General features: G+C 35.6%; 2 protein-coding genes across 2 annotated transcripts; both read right to left on the bottom strand.

The window, feature by feature from the left end:
- Positions 1-2,583: 2,583 nt before the first annotated feature.
- On the bottom strand, positions 2,584-3,558 carry LOC109257145 (olfactory receptor 2T2). Its single transcript, XM_019433108.2, has one exon. It carries the CDS (start codon positions 3,556-3,558, stop codon positions 2,584-2,586), a length of 975 nt encoding a protein of 324 aa, XP_019288653.2.
- Positions 3,559-14,153: 10,595 nt separating this feature from the next.
- LOC109257144 (olfactory receptor 2T27) lies at positions 14,154-15,125 on the bottom strand. Its single transcript, XM_019433107.2, has one exon. It carries the CDS (start codon positions 15,105-15,107, stop codon positions 14,154-14,156), a length of 954 nt encoding a protein of 317 aa, XP_019288652.1. The 5' UTR covers positions 15,108-15,125.
- Positions 15,126-16,624: the final 1,499 nt, after the last annotated feature.

The raw sequence follows: 16,624 nt of genomic DNA, 5'->3' as shown, positions 1-16,624 counted from the left end.
CAAAGACTAAAGGGAATTAAACTGAACTGAAACAACATTGAGTGTATTTCATAGATGAATCTTAGTCAATTTCTCCACTTGAAGAGATTTAATATGTCCCAGAAATTCTTCCATTGTTTGATATCAGGGTATGATCAGGTTATTAGGAACCTTCTAAAGCAAACATAACCTTGAAAAGCATATTGATGATGGGGGTGCCTGCATGATCTCACAGTTCATGAGTTTAAGCCCCACATTGGGCTCTGTGTTGACAGCTGAGAGCCTGGAGCCCGCCTTGGATTCTGTGTCTCCCTCTCTCTCTCTGCCCCTCCTCCACCTATTCTTTGTCTCTCTCTCAAAAATAAATAAGAATTAAAAAAAAGCATATGGATGAGAATGTTTTACTTGCATCAACATTGTTGAAGAAAACATTTTCTCCTCTATGTTGATATTAGATTAACTTAAGGCTAAGTAACCATTTATTATTCTTTGTTAATTGGGAAACCACTACAACATGCGTCCAACATTTTCTAAGCAAAATAAGCACCAGATGAATCAAAAGTTCTTTTTTATTTGTGATATTTCAGAACCATACATTCAGTAGGAAGTTAAAATTAGGTAAATCAATGAACACAGTTCAGTCAGGGTGTTTTTTGTTTAGTTAATAGTCTACCAAAGTCTGGAATATATCAAGACACCACACTTAACCAAAAGCTAATTAAAAGAAGAAATATTTGTCTACTAGTATAACACCTCAAGAAGTTGAGAAAAAGGAGAATTGACCATGACAGCTAAGTTAGCTAATGAAATGTCTTGATTTATTCATTCTATGTTTATCTATACTATATTTTAAGGCATGAATGCAAGTTTTTGAAACATCGTATCTGCTAGAAGCAGAGCTATCCCAGCCTGAGTGGCAGGGCCTGGGCTGTGGACGGATTGGTGACTGCAGGGCGGCCCGCCGACAGTGAAGCTTCTTGTACTCCCGCTTTTAGGTAATTTGGCCTTAAAACTACCTGGGGTATTGTCTGTTGGGGAATTGCCCTCCGCAGGCCCCCTGGGAAAAGAACCATTAGGAAGAAAATAAGATTCCTCAAGAAATTGTGCAGCCTTACTTTTAGCCCTTGCCATCCCCTATGGAGACTCCTCTACTTACAGGAAGGATAGCCTCATACATTTGCCAGCAAAGAGGGCCTGTAAAGAAGAGACATATGGATTTGAAAGCCTCACTCCGGCAACTAAGGAGTGTATCTCTGGGCACAGGTGACTTCAACCCCTAGGCCCACCTGGCCCCCGGGAGGCATTCCAGATGATGAGTGAACCTAGTCGGTTAAGCTACAGAATGGTTCATTGGTTCCTAGGTGAATTGTCTCTCTGAGAATGTATGAGGCATGGGTTTCTAAGGCTTTTTCAGCCCCTTTCTGGCACCTCGGACTGAGGCAAACACATTGTTCTTCTGGTCTCATGTGATTACCATGTCCCTGTAACTGTTCCATCTCAGGTGTTGAGAAATGGAGGGCCTTTCACAAGAACAGCAAATCAAATGCTTTGTATATTATAGATAAACGCAGGTGCATAATGGAATAATGTAAGAAATTAATCTATAATCAAAGGGTATGTGGGAAAATTAGGGGAAAATCACCATGTTATTTTTTAAAGGTTGTTTACACATAGGAACATTTTCAAAATTAGGTAATTTAGAAAAACATAGATGACGTATGTTACAAGGAAATCACTAGCATATATAAAGCCACGTTTACTACAATAAATCGGCCAGTTCAACACACTGTTATTGTCTGTGTCTATTTTTATTTTAGTTTTAGTTTTTTATTTTAGTTTTTTATTTTCCAATTTTTTATTTTAGTTTTGTTTTATTTTCACTGACCCCGTTCTTCCTTTGGGAACCCCTGGTTGCTGGAGCTGGTCTCCGGCACGTATCAATGTTGTTACCTTAAGTATAGAAGTAAGCTTTTAATTAACTAGTAAATGTTGATTTCCAGGCACATATTAAACTCTATGTGAATAAAAGTATGATAACTACCTACAGTTTAATTTTGGTGGTTAGAGAATACAAGTATTCATAAAAGGTGAACAAGAATGTAGAACCCAAAATATAATTAAATTGTCTTCATAAAATTTTCCTAGATAAAGTTTCTACATTATTATTACTAGAAAATATTTAATTGACACTGAATGTTTGATATTAAATCCTCGAGGACATGGTGACTGGTCCTTGCAACTTCTATTCAAAAGTTGGTCAATAATATAGACACAGACACATGAACATGTGTAACCTAAAAATATTTATCCAGTACTCTTCAAAGGGGCATTTGGCCTATTTTGTATTGTTTATAGTGTTACTTGAAGAAAATGCTCTCTGGAAAATGTTTTTCAGTGAATCCAGACTAGCCAATGGGCTAATTCTGATGCTTGTGGGCTACAGCTATTGTTTCTAAATGATGCTTGCAAAGAGACGATTTTGCCTGTTGATAACTCAGGATTATTAAAATGGTAGTGAATTTTTTTTCATAATCAAAAACATAGTTTCTTATATGAAGGTGTGCCAGTGGCCATAGCACCAATGATATTTGTACCTGGCCGTGTCTAGTATTTCCTGGACATATCCACCACTCTGGTTTTCTGGGAGGAGGGGCATCTACTCAGCACTTTTCTTAGAGCTGTAGCCACATCTTTATTCCTCAAGCTGTAGATGAGTGGATTGAGCATTGGAGTGAGGATGGTGTAGAAAGCAGATACAATTTTGTCTTTCTCTGGTGTGTGGTAGGAATGTGGCAACACATTGGTGTAGAAGGCTGCCCCATAGAAAATGCTTACTACCATTATATGGGAAGAACAGGTAGCTAAGGCTTTGCGCCGGCCCTCAGCAGAATTCATGTGATGGACAGTGAGCAGGATGCGTGTGTAGGAAACAGAGATTACAGATATAGGAATGAGCAGCATTAGCACGCAGCAGGCGTACATCAGAGTCTCATAGAGAGACGTGTCAACACATGACAGTTTCAGTACAGCTGGGATCTCACAGAAAAAGTGATTGATTTCTCGGGAGCCACAGTAGGGGAAACTCATAGTGAAGGGGGTCAGCATGAACCCATCTAAGGAGCCACCAACCCAGGAACCCACCACCATGAACAAGCAAATCCTGCGATTCATGAGGAGAGGGTACCGAAGGGGTTTGCACACAGCCACATACCGGTCATAAGCCATGAGACCTAGCAGGAAAAATTCACCTCCAATTAGTGTCAGGTAGAGGAAGATCTGAAGTGTGCATCCAAAGAAAGAGATGATCTTTTCCTTGGACAGAAGGTCTTGCAGCATCTTGGGAACAGTGACACAGATGTAAACTGTGTCCATAATGGAGAGCTGGCTGAGTAAAAAGTACATGGGTGTATTCAGGCGAGAGTCCACATGGATGAGCAGAATCATGACCACATTGGCTGTTACAGACACCAGAAAAATGGAGAAAACTACTGCAAAGATAAGCCCAGGGAATTCAGGGTGGGTGATGAGGCCCAAGAGGATGAAATCAGTGGAGTTCTGGAGAGTGGCTTCCATGATCATCTCACATGGTGGTTCTTAGGTCTTCAAAGGCAAAATTTTGGTGGGTTAATTAATAATCAATATTTACACAGAGCCCACCATGTGTAATATATCAGAAGCAGTATGGGATAGAGGAAAGAATATAGACTTCAAATCATTTTGAATTCTAGTCTTAATATTAATGGTCTTTGTGACATTGAACAGATATATTAATCTATAAGTTAATACTTTCATTATCTATGAAAGTTTATCATAAGTCTATATCTCTTTAGGCTGGATGTGAGATGTAAATATAATAGTTCATACAGAACCACTTTTAAAAGTTGATTTATTTTTATTTTATTTTGATCTTCTTTATAGTCTTTATAATCATATTACTTTAGGCTAAATATTTCCTGAGGTTGGTATAGTGCCTCGCAACCAATATCCATGAGTTGATTGAATTTGAGTTGTTCTCTGCCATTTAGATGATTACACTGTTAAGATTGTACATAGACATACATTTGTGATGTAATAAATCGACAGAAAATAAGCATGGGCCCAATAAATCTAGATAAATTTAGCATTTGGGGCTGCTGGATCAGGGTCAAGTGAGCTATAGGCAGATGTGCTGCCAAAAAGTTAATGTTTTAGGCATAGGTAACTTTAAGAAGTCAGGTCTCTTTGTTCTCATGGGATAATTTGGAGTGATAAATCTCTAATAAGGATAGCCATGAACTCTATTCCACAATAAGGGGTTTGGGTTCATCTTCGTGGCAGTCTTTGGTCGCCATAATGGAGTAGGTTGAAATTTTAGGACTTAACACTGGCTCATATTACTCTATGGTGACCTAAACTTTTCTTAAATTATTGGTCAAACAAAACATTAACATAATTTTTCTGATAGGGTGGCATTCTGATTCTATTAATGGACTCCTAATAATCCATTACTTTGTTGTTGTTGTTTTTTTATTCTTTAACATTTATTTTTGTACTGTGTAATACTGGTCCTTCATGTTTATAAGTAAAGATAACTCCAGATGGGAAAATGATTTCTGAATTTAGACGGAAAAATATACAATAGTATTATTACAACTCCCATGAACTAAATAGAATCAATTGTCATACCTTTTATTCTTGAAGAATATAAGTGTGCATCTTTTAGATATGTTCATGGATATTGAGGAATGAGTTGTTTATTATCATCATCATCATCCTATTGTAGTGTTCCTCTTCTCCTATTTCAGTGACAGAATTACTAAAGAAGTTTATTTCTATAAAATGTATTGGCCACCATAAATATACCCATATTTTTTGGAGAGAAATATGTAGTCTCTGAAGCATTAAAAAGGAATAATTATATCTTTATGTGGAACCAAAACTAATCACAGCAACAGACAGATTTATTTTCCTTTCTAAATATTCATCAAAGATGAATTTACATTATGAGTAATACTCTAAAGAAATAAGTAAAATCTGGAGGGGGAAGTAAAATCAGTTTTGTGTTAACTTAAGTTTATCACACCTTATTAGCTAAGCAGGACAAAAACAAATGTCTGGATAATTAACAAACCATATCTGAATATCAACTGTAACTCTCAACAAATTTGATGAGCATCAGCTACTTCTGTCTTCTTTAATATATGAAAGAATTTTTTATGAGAGAGATCCAGATCTGACTCATATACAAAAAGGCAGAATTTAAGATTTACAAGTGAAATTGTGTTTATAGCTCTTCACAATAACTGGTTGAATATTAAAATATTCATCCAGGCAGGCAGTAATTTTATCTTGACCAGCCATATTTTTTCCACTTAGATACATTGTGGATTTTATATTTCATTTACTAATAGTACCAAATCAACTCCCAATAATAACAATCCCTTTAAAAATACAATGAAAAACTTAAATAGCAAAGAAAATTACCAATCTGAAAACTGCCTGATAACCAATTACTTTTTAATCAAAATACAGACTACATAATTTTATCTTATACAAACACTCATACTGGACTCTACATAGTGTTCACAGGAGTAAATCACTCTTATTGCCTCAAATATCTTTGATTAAGGAATGAAATTTTTCTAACTTCTGGATCCTTTTTTAGTGTTTATCCTATAATAATAGGTTATGAAAGTTGAAGGAAAGATATAATTTTAAACCAAATCCTTTATTCCAAAAATAACCATAGACTCATTGTGTTAAAAAAAAATGGATCTAGCCTGTGTGTGTGTGTGTGTGTGTGTGTGTGTCTGTGTGTGTTTGTGTTTGTGTGTGTGTGTCAGAAAGAGAGAGAGAAAGAAGAAAGAATGTATATTGGGAACAGAGCATGCTAAAGGAGTAGCACATTAAAGGCTTAACACAAAGAAGCATATTTTACTTTGTCAATGAATCGAATATATAAAAAAAATAATGTGACACATGGTCAAAATACATAATCACTATTGTAGGATATTTGGAATGGTAATTAAGCCATGACAATATATACATTATGAATACAATGATATTTTATGATTAATATATGTTAACTGATATGATGTAAACTAATGTTTACATCAGCTCCTAATATATAAATTTAACATTAGTGTTCACACTATTGCTGAAAGTAATGTGTTATTTGACTAATTCACACTACAAGATCCCAGATTCCATTCACCACAAAGTAACCTTTCCTCTACTATCATTTTCTGCTATTCAAAGGTCTAGGTTTTTTTCCGTTTCCTTTCCAAACAAGAGTTTTTTTTGTTGTTGTTGTTTTTTTAACGTTTTTTATTTATTTTTGAGACAGAGAGAGACAGAGCATGAACGGGGGAGGAGCAGAGAGAGAGGGAGACACAGAATCGGAAGCAGGCTCCAGGCTCTGAGCCATCAGCCCAGAGCCAGACGCGGGGCTCGAACTCACGGACCGTGAGATCGTGACCTGAGCTGAAGTCGGCCGCTTAACCAACTGAGGCACCCAGGCGCCCCTAGTTTTTTGTTTTTTTTTAAGAGAAAGGAGAAAACAAACAAACAAAGAAACAAACAAATAAACAAACAAACATTTTATCTGCATGAGACTCAGGCCTTTCTGCTGTTCAAGTCAGAAAATACTCTGACCCACAGACTGGGTTCAGTATTACCCAGCCTTGTTAGTTAGGACATGGGAGTGGTGGAAGATCAGCCAAGGTGTGGAGAGCACTGTGGACAGAAGCTTTGGATCTCTGCAGTGAAAAAAAAAAAAAAAAAGGAAGAGTAAGTTTTGTAAGAGGTGTTGATCCTCCTTGTGGTCTCCATATGAAGAGAAGTAAAGAGATGTAGGAGAAGTTCTGTGCAAGGTACTGGCTGGTAGATATGGCACATTTCAAGACAATGGGGAGTTGTTTGGGGAGAAGCCACAGAAGTCCAGGCAGTTTGTGACCCTCATGGCTTCTTGTAAGGAGAGACTTCCAAGTAAGATAAGGCAATATTTTATAAAGTGCTGTCCAAGAAGTTGAGGTCTTGGACCAATCCTTTCTGATAATCTGTATGTAGATATTTTAAGTTTTCTGTATATTACCATGTTCTGGTATCTTAAAAAATCTAACTATGGAAGGGCTGGCCCTTCCAGGACTAGCCAAATCTTTAAAAGATAGCAAAGGGCTTAGCTACAAGCATGCCTTTGATATGAAAACTAACCAATCTAGGCTCAGACCTCCTCTATCTGGTATGTGCACCCTTACAGAAAATATTTCTCTGCCTTAAATATTTCAGAATTAGGTACCAGGCAACTAGAGACCACTAAAGTCAGACAACATTACCTAAACTAGCCAATCCTAAACAGTTTCCCCTGTCTGGCCTTATATTTCCAGCAGAAACCCCAATAAAAACTGTGTCCTCATTCCTGCCTTTTGCCTCTGACCATCCCAGTAATTTGGCCCTCTGTGTTGTGACATGATTTCTTTCTCTAAGAACAGAACAGTAAGTATAATGAAGGTTTTTGTTGTTTGTTTGTTTTTACTAAGCTTGGTCTCTGTCTCTCTTGTGTTTGTTCAGGGCTGACATTTAACATATCTCAATTCCTTCCCAAGCATACAAAAAAACCTTCAACAATACCCAACTGCGTATGAAGGAGGTAATCCTTGCCTCAAAAATATTCAGAGGAAAATCCATGCTTCTCCCTTAGTAACTTATATTTGGCACCTACCCACTAATGTTTGAAAACTACTCATAATGAATACTAGGCACTCTCTTTCAATCAATCAGCTCTTAAAAGCCTGTTTCTTCTTCAGTGAACCCATTCATGCCCTTCCAAACTATACCAGATTCTCCTCAATCTCCCATATTTTAAGCTAAAGTATCCCTTTTCCAATAATCTAGTTGCCAAAAAGTGAATGTATAAATTCATCCTTCTTAATCTTGAAGAGACTTTCTAAAGTTCCAGAGTGGTGGCTGAAGAAAACATCCCACTCACTGGGGAATGTATTATCTAGCTTCCATGAAAATCTAAGATCCTACCTCAAAGCAGCTGAGTCCAAGCCTTAGGTAAGGCAACAGTGGAAGAGAGGACTTCTTAACTACTTGAATATGGAGGTGGCATTGGCCCAAAATATTTTTCATTAATAATGGGTTTCAGCATCTTGCAGAAGGAATTCCCAGGTTAGCAATTAGTCTAAATTTACAAGATTTACCTTGTGCACTATAGGAAACTCAATCAAAGCCCATCCCTTTTAGTGGAGTGTGCATTATTTTCCCAAGTAAAAGATTGTAATTATTCCTGGAAATTTCATCATAGAACTACTTATCTAATCCTGGCATCATTCTAAAGTAGTTCAAAAGAAATGTGGTCTAGGGGTGACAGTAAGGGTCACTTAAATTTAAAATTAAAACAATAATTCTAAAAGAAGTTATGCAAAACTGGAAATTTCCTTCTCCCATGGGATTGGCCTATTTTGTTTGAATAAAATGATATTAAAATTATGCAGGGTCACCTAGGTGATTCAGTTGGTTAAGCATCCAACTCTTGATTTTGGCTCAGGTACCTCATGGTAGTAAGACGGGGCTCTGTGTCAGGCTCTGCACTGAGCATGGAGTCTGCTTAAGATTCTTTCTCTCTCTCTTTCTCTCTCTCTCCTCCTGCCACTTCCCTGCTTGCATGCTCTCTCTCTCTTCTGAAAAAAATAATTAAATAAAGAAAGAAACAAATAAATAAATATATGCATTTGACACAGAGTTTAAGTGTTTTTAATAATTGTCTAATGATTAATTGGAATTCAAATTCAGTATGAAATGAAGGACACATGATAAAGAGAAAATAGAAGAGAAGAAAGTATTAAAAGAAGCAAAGAGGGAGGGGGAAAGGGGAAGCAAAGACAAATAAATAGGAGATAAAATAAAACAGAAGTCATACATTTTCTAAAAGTTACTACTAAAAATGAAATTAATTGTATTTCTCTAAAGAGGTAAATTTTAAAAAAGTGGTCTTGTCTGGGGAGATGAGCAACTTAACTACTGCTACTAAAATAATAATAGTAATAATAATAATAACAACAACAACAATAAAAATAAATATCATGTTAGAATGCATTTCAGGACTACATCTGGTGATGGGCACATTACTCACATGATTTCTAATCCTTACAAATTTATTAGATTTTAGACCTTAAATTTCATAGCCTCTAAATTACAGATGAAAACACATACACACTTTCAGCCACTTAGAATACTATTTAAAAACTATTATTGAAGAATATTTTCTATGTCTCTAATAAATATAAAGTATCCTCAATTAGATGTGCAGTGGATTTTAATAGAATCTACCCTTCATTATGATGTGAAGGGCCACAAATGGGTTACAACCAGATATTGACCTTCTCAGTCCTGGATTGGTCTACACTTCCTGAACTGACTACAGCCAGCAGGGAGTTGATCTTTTGTCAACAGCCACCTCAGCTTACCCCAGTTTGCCATATGACTACAATTTATTTTGATATCCATGTCATGAAAATGATTGAGAAGTTCTGATATAACAATTAATTCAAACTTCTATTATTATTATCTAACATGCTAAGGAAAGTAGCACAGCCTGTGAACATCACAACTTTTCATTTAGTGTTGAATTTAGGTATCTTTTAAAAATACAAGAGTTCAAATTATTTACATATGATAGATATGTTGTGCCTTCACAGTCTTGCTTTTCATGTTCTTCCTTAATCTTTGTTTTTTTTAGCCCTCCTCCTCCTATTCTTCCACTCTTTCAGGCCTTTCCAGTAATATGCCTTGCATACAGGTGTAAATAAGCATGTCCCTATATTCAAAACAGCAATTCTCAAAGTCTGGATGTTTACATTCCCAGTGTTTTGTTTGAGTTCAAATAATTTTGTCCACCCACACCATTACAAAGTGCTACTTGGCATTTATAGTGAACTATATTTGATTAAGACTCTGTTATTTATTATGATAATATCTACATCTATATGTTTTTAGAATGTTCTTTCTAAATTTCCAAAGATTTGTCCCAGAAAGACACACATATCAAAGTTTTCTAAATGGGGATTCAGACAAGAAAGAATCAAGCATGAAGACACTCAGATAACTGGAATAAGGAAAATTTCACAGCTGGTAAAATATTGGGTCTTAACAATGACTCAGAATTTATATAATTCAACCTTTTACCCTTTGAGGGATGATTAAATTAAAGGGCTCAGAAGAAATGCTAAAAATTCCTGGACTTGGGATGAGGATATCAGGGCTGCAGCTAAAGTTCTGACATTTCCTGTTTGGCATGGAATTCCATTCTCATAAGTTTTATTTTATTTTATTATTTTATTTTATTTTTTATTTTTTTCCCTATTTTGGCACAGTCATAACCAAGATTGCTTCAAGTTCCAATGTTCCATGATACAGTATTTCAATATTTCCTTATTTTCTGTTTTAATTCTTGTCTTATTATGTTTACTTCATCTCTAGTAATCCTATAACTATTACCAAAGTGAACATAATGTATTTAATTCCTACAAATAATAGCTAGGTGAAGACAATCATGTTCAGAGCATTTCTCCCAAAATTATTGAAGAAACTCTGGGATATCTATAAACAAACACTAGGAATCACTAAAATCAAAGTCTACACTCTAAGGCAAAATGTGTTGATGTAAACACCAAAGTAGCAGTCATAAAGTGATGAAAGAACCTGACCAGAGCACTCATGAAGAATGTGACACCCAAGACAGAGGGAATGTACAGTCACAAGTTGAGAATCAGCTTTCTTCCCAGAGTAGGAATTTTTTTTTCTTCAGTTATCCGCCTTACTCTGGAACAATAGAATCTGTAATGTTGGCGGGTTTTCACTTATTTTAGAGTAAAGATTATTCATATTTATACATCAGAACCAAAGAAGACTACTTAGCATACTATAAAAGTGGGTATAGATTTGCCTATGTTTTCTTTCATATAAACTTTCTGGCTACAACTAAGTGCATATAACCAAGACAAACACATCTGTGTTAAATAAGTTTCCATTACAAATTCCGCTACAGTAGCCACATCTCCTTTATCCCTCATATAATTCCCAATACACGTCAGAAGACCATTTAAAAAAAAACACAGGGATTTTCCTTTTCTTTGGATATGCTGCTAATCTAGGCTAATTCAAACTTCATCCACCACTAGGGAAGTGCAGCATCACCTCAGATAGCAGTGAGTGCTGGAGTATAGTCAAAATAGCAGAAAAAGTAGAAATGGACAAAGTGCAAGAGCACGGTGAGAAAAATAAAAGTGAAAAAATGTTAGGAGGTAAAGATTGTTAGGAATGGAAGACAGAGGGATATAAATCAGGAAAGAGAAAAAGAAGAGGTATAAGAAAGAGGGAGGGGAAAAACGCTTAAATTGGGGAAAGGCAGAGCCCACTAATGTCAAAAATGCCATGAGTTTGCTAACACTACTCTAGAAAGGAGAGAATGGGCTGATATTGAAAAGAACTATATTATAGAAAATTTGACGTTTATTTCATTCTTTCAATTTATATTATTTAAGTGCCGATTATATGTTAAAACTAAACAGAAAAATAAAAGCAAACATACATGACAAATATGCCTAGAAGCATGAGACCCTTTTTGATTCACTGGGTTGAGAAAGTAAGGAGTCAAGCACTATATAGGTAGTTGAGCAGTTTCCTTCCAACAAAAAAACATCTTCATGTTGAGGAGTTTTTGCTTATGTTCTTTAATTTCTGAAGTTAGGTGAAAGTCGATGTTAAGGGTCATTATACCACCCAGCCCCTCATGATACCATAGAGACATTCTATCAGAAGGATGTATAATGGCCAGGTAGACTAACAGCCTTAAACATTTTCTGTTTGTTTTATTAGAGGCCTTATGTTAGAGTTAGAAGGCATTGGTGACCTCTGTAATGTCATTTCTGCAAGAAAGAATTACTTTAAATGCAATGTCAACAGAAAAGACTAGAATAGAAGTGAATGAGGGAAGCAGATTTCACTGCCTGTGCCTTATAGTGATGAGTTAATTTTAATAATACCGCATGGTATACAGCACCTTTCAAAGCTAAAGTTGCTTTGCACCGGTAATCTCATATCCTCTTAAAATTATCTTTCTGAGGTAAGAAGTAGGTTAGACTATCCTAATTTAATAATTTAGGAACAGGAGTTCAAGAAATTACTTTCTTCAATTTTACATAGTAAACTTATTTATAATTAGAATTTTACAAGTGTTACAATGGCAAGATTTTTTTATATAATGAGAATGTAATTTTCTAATCTATTTCTTTCATACAAGAATCCACCTTTAAGGCATATCCACTATTACCAAACCAGGGAATGTCCAAAACTGACTAATCCTGGTCAAAGTCACTGTCTCCATGGCAGAGGTGTTAGAAAACATAAGTTCAAAGAGAATGAAAGACTGGGTTGAAGAATCCTGCGACATCAAAATAGAGTGGTGAAATCTAAAAGGTAACTCCAACTTCTGGTTCTAACTTGAATGTTATTGAGGAAAAAATAGGACAGATGTCTACATTTAGGGATAAGAAACAATATCATCACCATTTGTTTTATGTGGGAATGCAAGATAGAACAATAAGATGTCTTTGAAAGCTCTATAATGATATATTTCTCCTTTTCTTTTTCAGAATGTAAAAGCATTGGATTTTTGGAAGCATATATCAACTGCCTGTTGATTTGTCTATACACATTTAAACCACTCCAATAGTAGGAGAATTTTAAAATGAGATTTTATATAACCACATGTTTTTCTTTGTATTGCAAAATATTTTATCCATGAATAATGAAATATAAGATAAGTAAACCCTAAGATATGAAAGCAGGAAGTTGGAAAGACAGAGGACTTAAAATAGAATAAGTTTTGTCAAGCATGAAAAAGAGAAGAGATAAAAATAACTTTCTCTACCTCAGAAGAATACTGGTTAACATACGATTATTAAAATAATTAAATATATTAAGCTATATTAAAATATTATAAAAAATACAAAAAGTGAATATCAATAATTGAATAATAAGTATATTCATTTCCAAAAGAAGAAATCAACCTTTAACTCTCAAAAGAATCCTGTTCTTTTGCATAATAATTGTTAAAAATAAAATATGTTAGGCCATCAGACAAGTTAAGTACAGTGAAAAAGATGCATTTCAAAGTGCCCTGGTTGTTCCTTTTAAATGATATCATTAAGAATTTGGGATAAGGAAGGATAGAAAACGTAGGAGCCATCCATGTTTAACAATGCATCAACACCAAACTTTCTAAACATTGAATTCATTGTTCTGGAATGATTTTAGTAAAACCTTTATATTTTTTTAAGTATTTATTTATTTATTTATTCATTTATTTAGAGCATGAGCAGAGAGGGGCAGAGGGAGAGAGAGAATCTCAAACAGCCTCTGCACTGTCAGTACAGAGCCTGACATGGGGCTTAATCTCATGAACCCATGAGATCATGATCGGAGCTGAAACCAAGAGTTGGACATTTGACTGACTGAGACACCCTGGTGCCCATTTTTAGTAAAACTTTAAGGCAAAAAAAAAAAGTTTCTGGACTCTTATAAAAATTGACGTGTACTGTTGTGTCTACAGACCATTTTGATGAGATTTAGTTGAGAAAATTAGTTACATGGAGTCAAACCATTTTTTTTAAACAAATAATGATGCCAATATTGGCTTGATTGAATTAAAGATAGAATACAAAAAAAAATCACTTGTAGAGATTGAAATAACATTTGAAATACAATCAAAATATTTGGCAAGTTGATTTCTTTGAAGTAGTCAATTTGTAAAGTTTCTAAGAGACTGTGGTAAGAAGTCAGAGGAATAGCTGAAGATGAGCATTTCTTTTGCCATGACTGACCATTGCAAGAAATGGACAACTGCATGGTTTCCAGTGGCATGCATACTTTATGGAAAGCAAACAGGTGACTCCTACTTTATTGCCACACATCCAAAACCATCCATGTTCAGAAACCTATACTTTTCAAAAAATGGCCAAGTTCTCAAAATCCCAGAGTCAACTTTTTAAATCCTAAGAATAACCCACCATTGCTTGATGGCATGTGAATGTCTTTGTTAAGTTTGCAGGCAGAGAATATGTAAATCCTAAGATAATGATAAAGTTTTGTACATATATTTTTTCAAATATCTAGAAGCAAATGCAATTTCTTTAGAACATGGATACACTTCCTGAGGACAAACACTTGCCCAGAGCTTTCTGTAGAGCCCCTGTAACATCCTTGTTCCTGAGGCTATAGATGAGTGGGTTGAGCAAGGGAGTGAGGATAGTGTAGAAAGCAGACACAGCCTTGTCCTTCTCAGGGGTATGGTAAGAGTGAGGCAGCACATAGGTGTACATGGCAGCCCCATAGAAAAGGCTGACAACCACCATGTGTGAGGAGCAAGTGGCCACTGCCTTTCGTCTCCCCTCTGCTTCACTCATTCTATAAACAGTGATGAGAATCCTTGTATAAGAGGCTGAGATGACAGAGAAAGGGATGAGGAGCATCATGATGCAGCAGACATACATGGCTGTCTCGTAAGTTGATGTGTCAGTACAGGAGAGCTTCAGAAGGGCAGGGACCTCACAGAAGAAGTGGTTGATCTCTCGAGAGGCACAGAACGGGAACTGCATGGTGACTGGGGTAAGCAGGAAGCCATCTATGGACCCTCCCAGCCAGGCTGCCAGTACAATCAACATGCAGACCTTTCGGCTCATGAGGACAGGATAGCGTAAAGGGTTGCAGATGGCTACATAGCGGTCATAAGACATGAGTCCTAGGAGAAAAAACTCAGCCCCTGCCAATGTCAGGTAAAGGAAGTGCTGGGCAGTGCATCCTGCAAAGGATATGGCCCTCTGGCCCAAGATCTGGTCAACCAGCATTTTTGGCACAATGGTAGAAATGTACAAGATGTCCATGAGGGAGAGTTGACTGAGCAAGTAGTACATGGGGGTGTGGAGGCGGGAGTCTAGGTGGATCAGAATGATCATGATGGTGTTGCTGGCTATGGAGATGACAAAAACGAAGAGGATGAGGGCAAAGAGAAGCCAGGGAAAATCATTGTCGCTGAACAAGCCCAGGAGAAGAAAGTCGGCATACATGGAATAATTGCCCCACTCCATAGCTCTGTAGGTTACACTAAAAAGACATGAATACAATAGGTAAAGTTGGGCACAAAAGATAAATATTTAGTTTGTTTAAAATATTATAATGCAGTCATGGACAAAATCAAGACAAATCAATCAATCTCAGTGTGTAATTCTCTCCCTTTTCTAATAATTCCTGGGATTGATTCTGATGTGTTGCTTTGAGAAATGTATTTTTAACTTTGGGCCCTAAGGATGATCCACCCTATGCATAAAGCTCAAAAATTCCAACTTCCTGGAAGAACAACCTCAGAAGATTTATATATGCAGCACCATATAATCACTCACTCAAGTATGATATACTTGATTTGCTGACTATTACTTTTAAAGTTAGATGTCATGGTGAGACAATTTTATGTCCTTTTACTTAAAAATATGTATTTATTTATTTATTTATTTACTCATTTACTTTGTGTTTATTTTTGCTCAAACATAATTTTACATAGAGAAAGATACACATAAAAGAGAAATATTTGAACTTGTCCGATTAAATAGAGATAGGAGTGTTGGGTAAAGAAGGGACAAAATCCCCACTTTATATTTCTGTCTCTACATCAGGCTCTAGCTCTTACAATCAAAATTCACTCTGAAAGCCATTCATCAAGAGAATATATTTTACTTATGAAAGGATAACCATGTTGACCTTTTACCTAATTTGCACTATTTTTTATTATAATTTCAATATAGTGAGCATACAGTGTTATATTACTTTCAGGTGTACAATATAATAATTCAACAATTCTATATATCACTTGTTGATCATCACAAGTGCACTCCTGAATCCACATCACTTATTTCAGTCATTACTCCACCAACTTCCACTCTGGTGATCATCAAGATTCTTCTCCATAATTAAGAGTCTGTTACTTTATTTGACCCTCCCTCTACCTTTTTTTTTTCCTTTTGAATCATTTGCTTTCTTAAATTCCACATATGAGTGAAATCATATGATATGTCATTCTCTGACTGACTTATTTCCCTTAGCATTATACTTATAAACACTAATTTATACTAGTCTTGACACATCTGTACATTATAAATTTAGTGTGTTAGCTGATATTAATTAGGTCTTAGATATTTACAAATAATGATTGTATGATGAATAAAAAAAACAAGACTTCTGAGTTCTGAGAAACAATCTAAGAATTATTAGAAAGAAGAAAATCAAGGGGAAATTGTTTAAGGTCAAGTGGTGATCATTTTACTTCTTTTAGTATAAAGCTACTGATTAATATTCTATAACTCTTTAACATGATTAGTGAGATGAGAGCAATAACCACAGGGTGACTTTTTTAATAGAAAAAGTAATAAGAAAACTCTAAATATTTTAAATAATACTAGAGATCATTGTCTCCCAAAAAAAGGACTTTTCTGCTTAAACCTGAAGTTTAATTTTATATATATATTTCAGTTAAACAATAGTTCATCACACTTATGAACAGGTAGGTTGTTGGGACAGTTTCTATCAGCAACATATAGAATTTCCCTGTCCA

This window comes from Panthera pardus, unplaced genomic scaffold, assembly GCF_024362965.1.
Source record: "Panthera pardus isolate Hobbes unplaced genomic scaffold, ASM2436296v1 HiC_scaffold_1, whole genome shotgun sequence".
Classification (NCBI taxonomy): Eukaryota; Metazoa; Chordata; class Mammalia; order Carnivora; family Felidae; genus Panthera; species Panthera pardus.
Note: the sequence above shows the minus strand (reverse complement) of the source record. Positions and strands in the feature narration are given on the sequence as shown.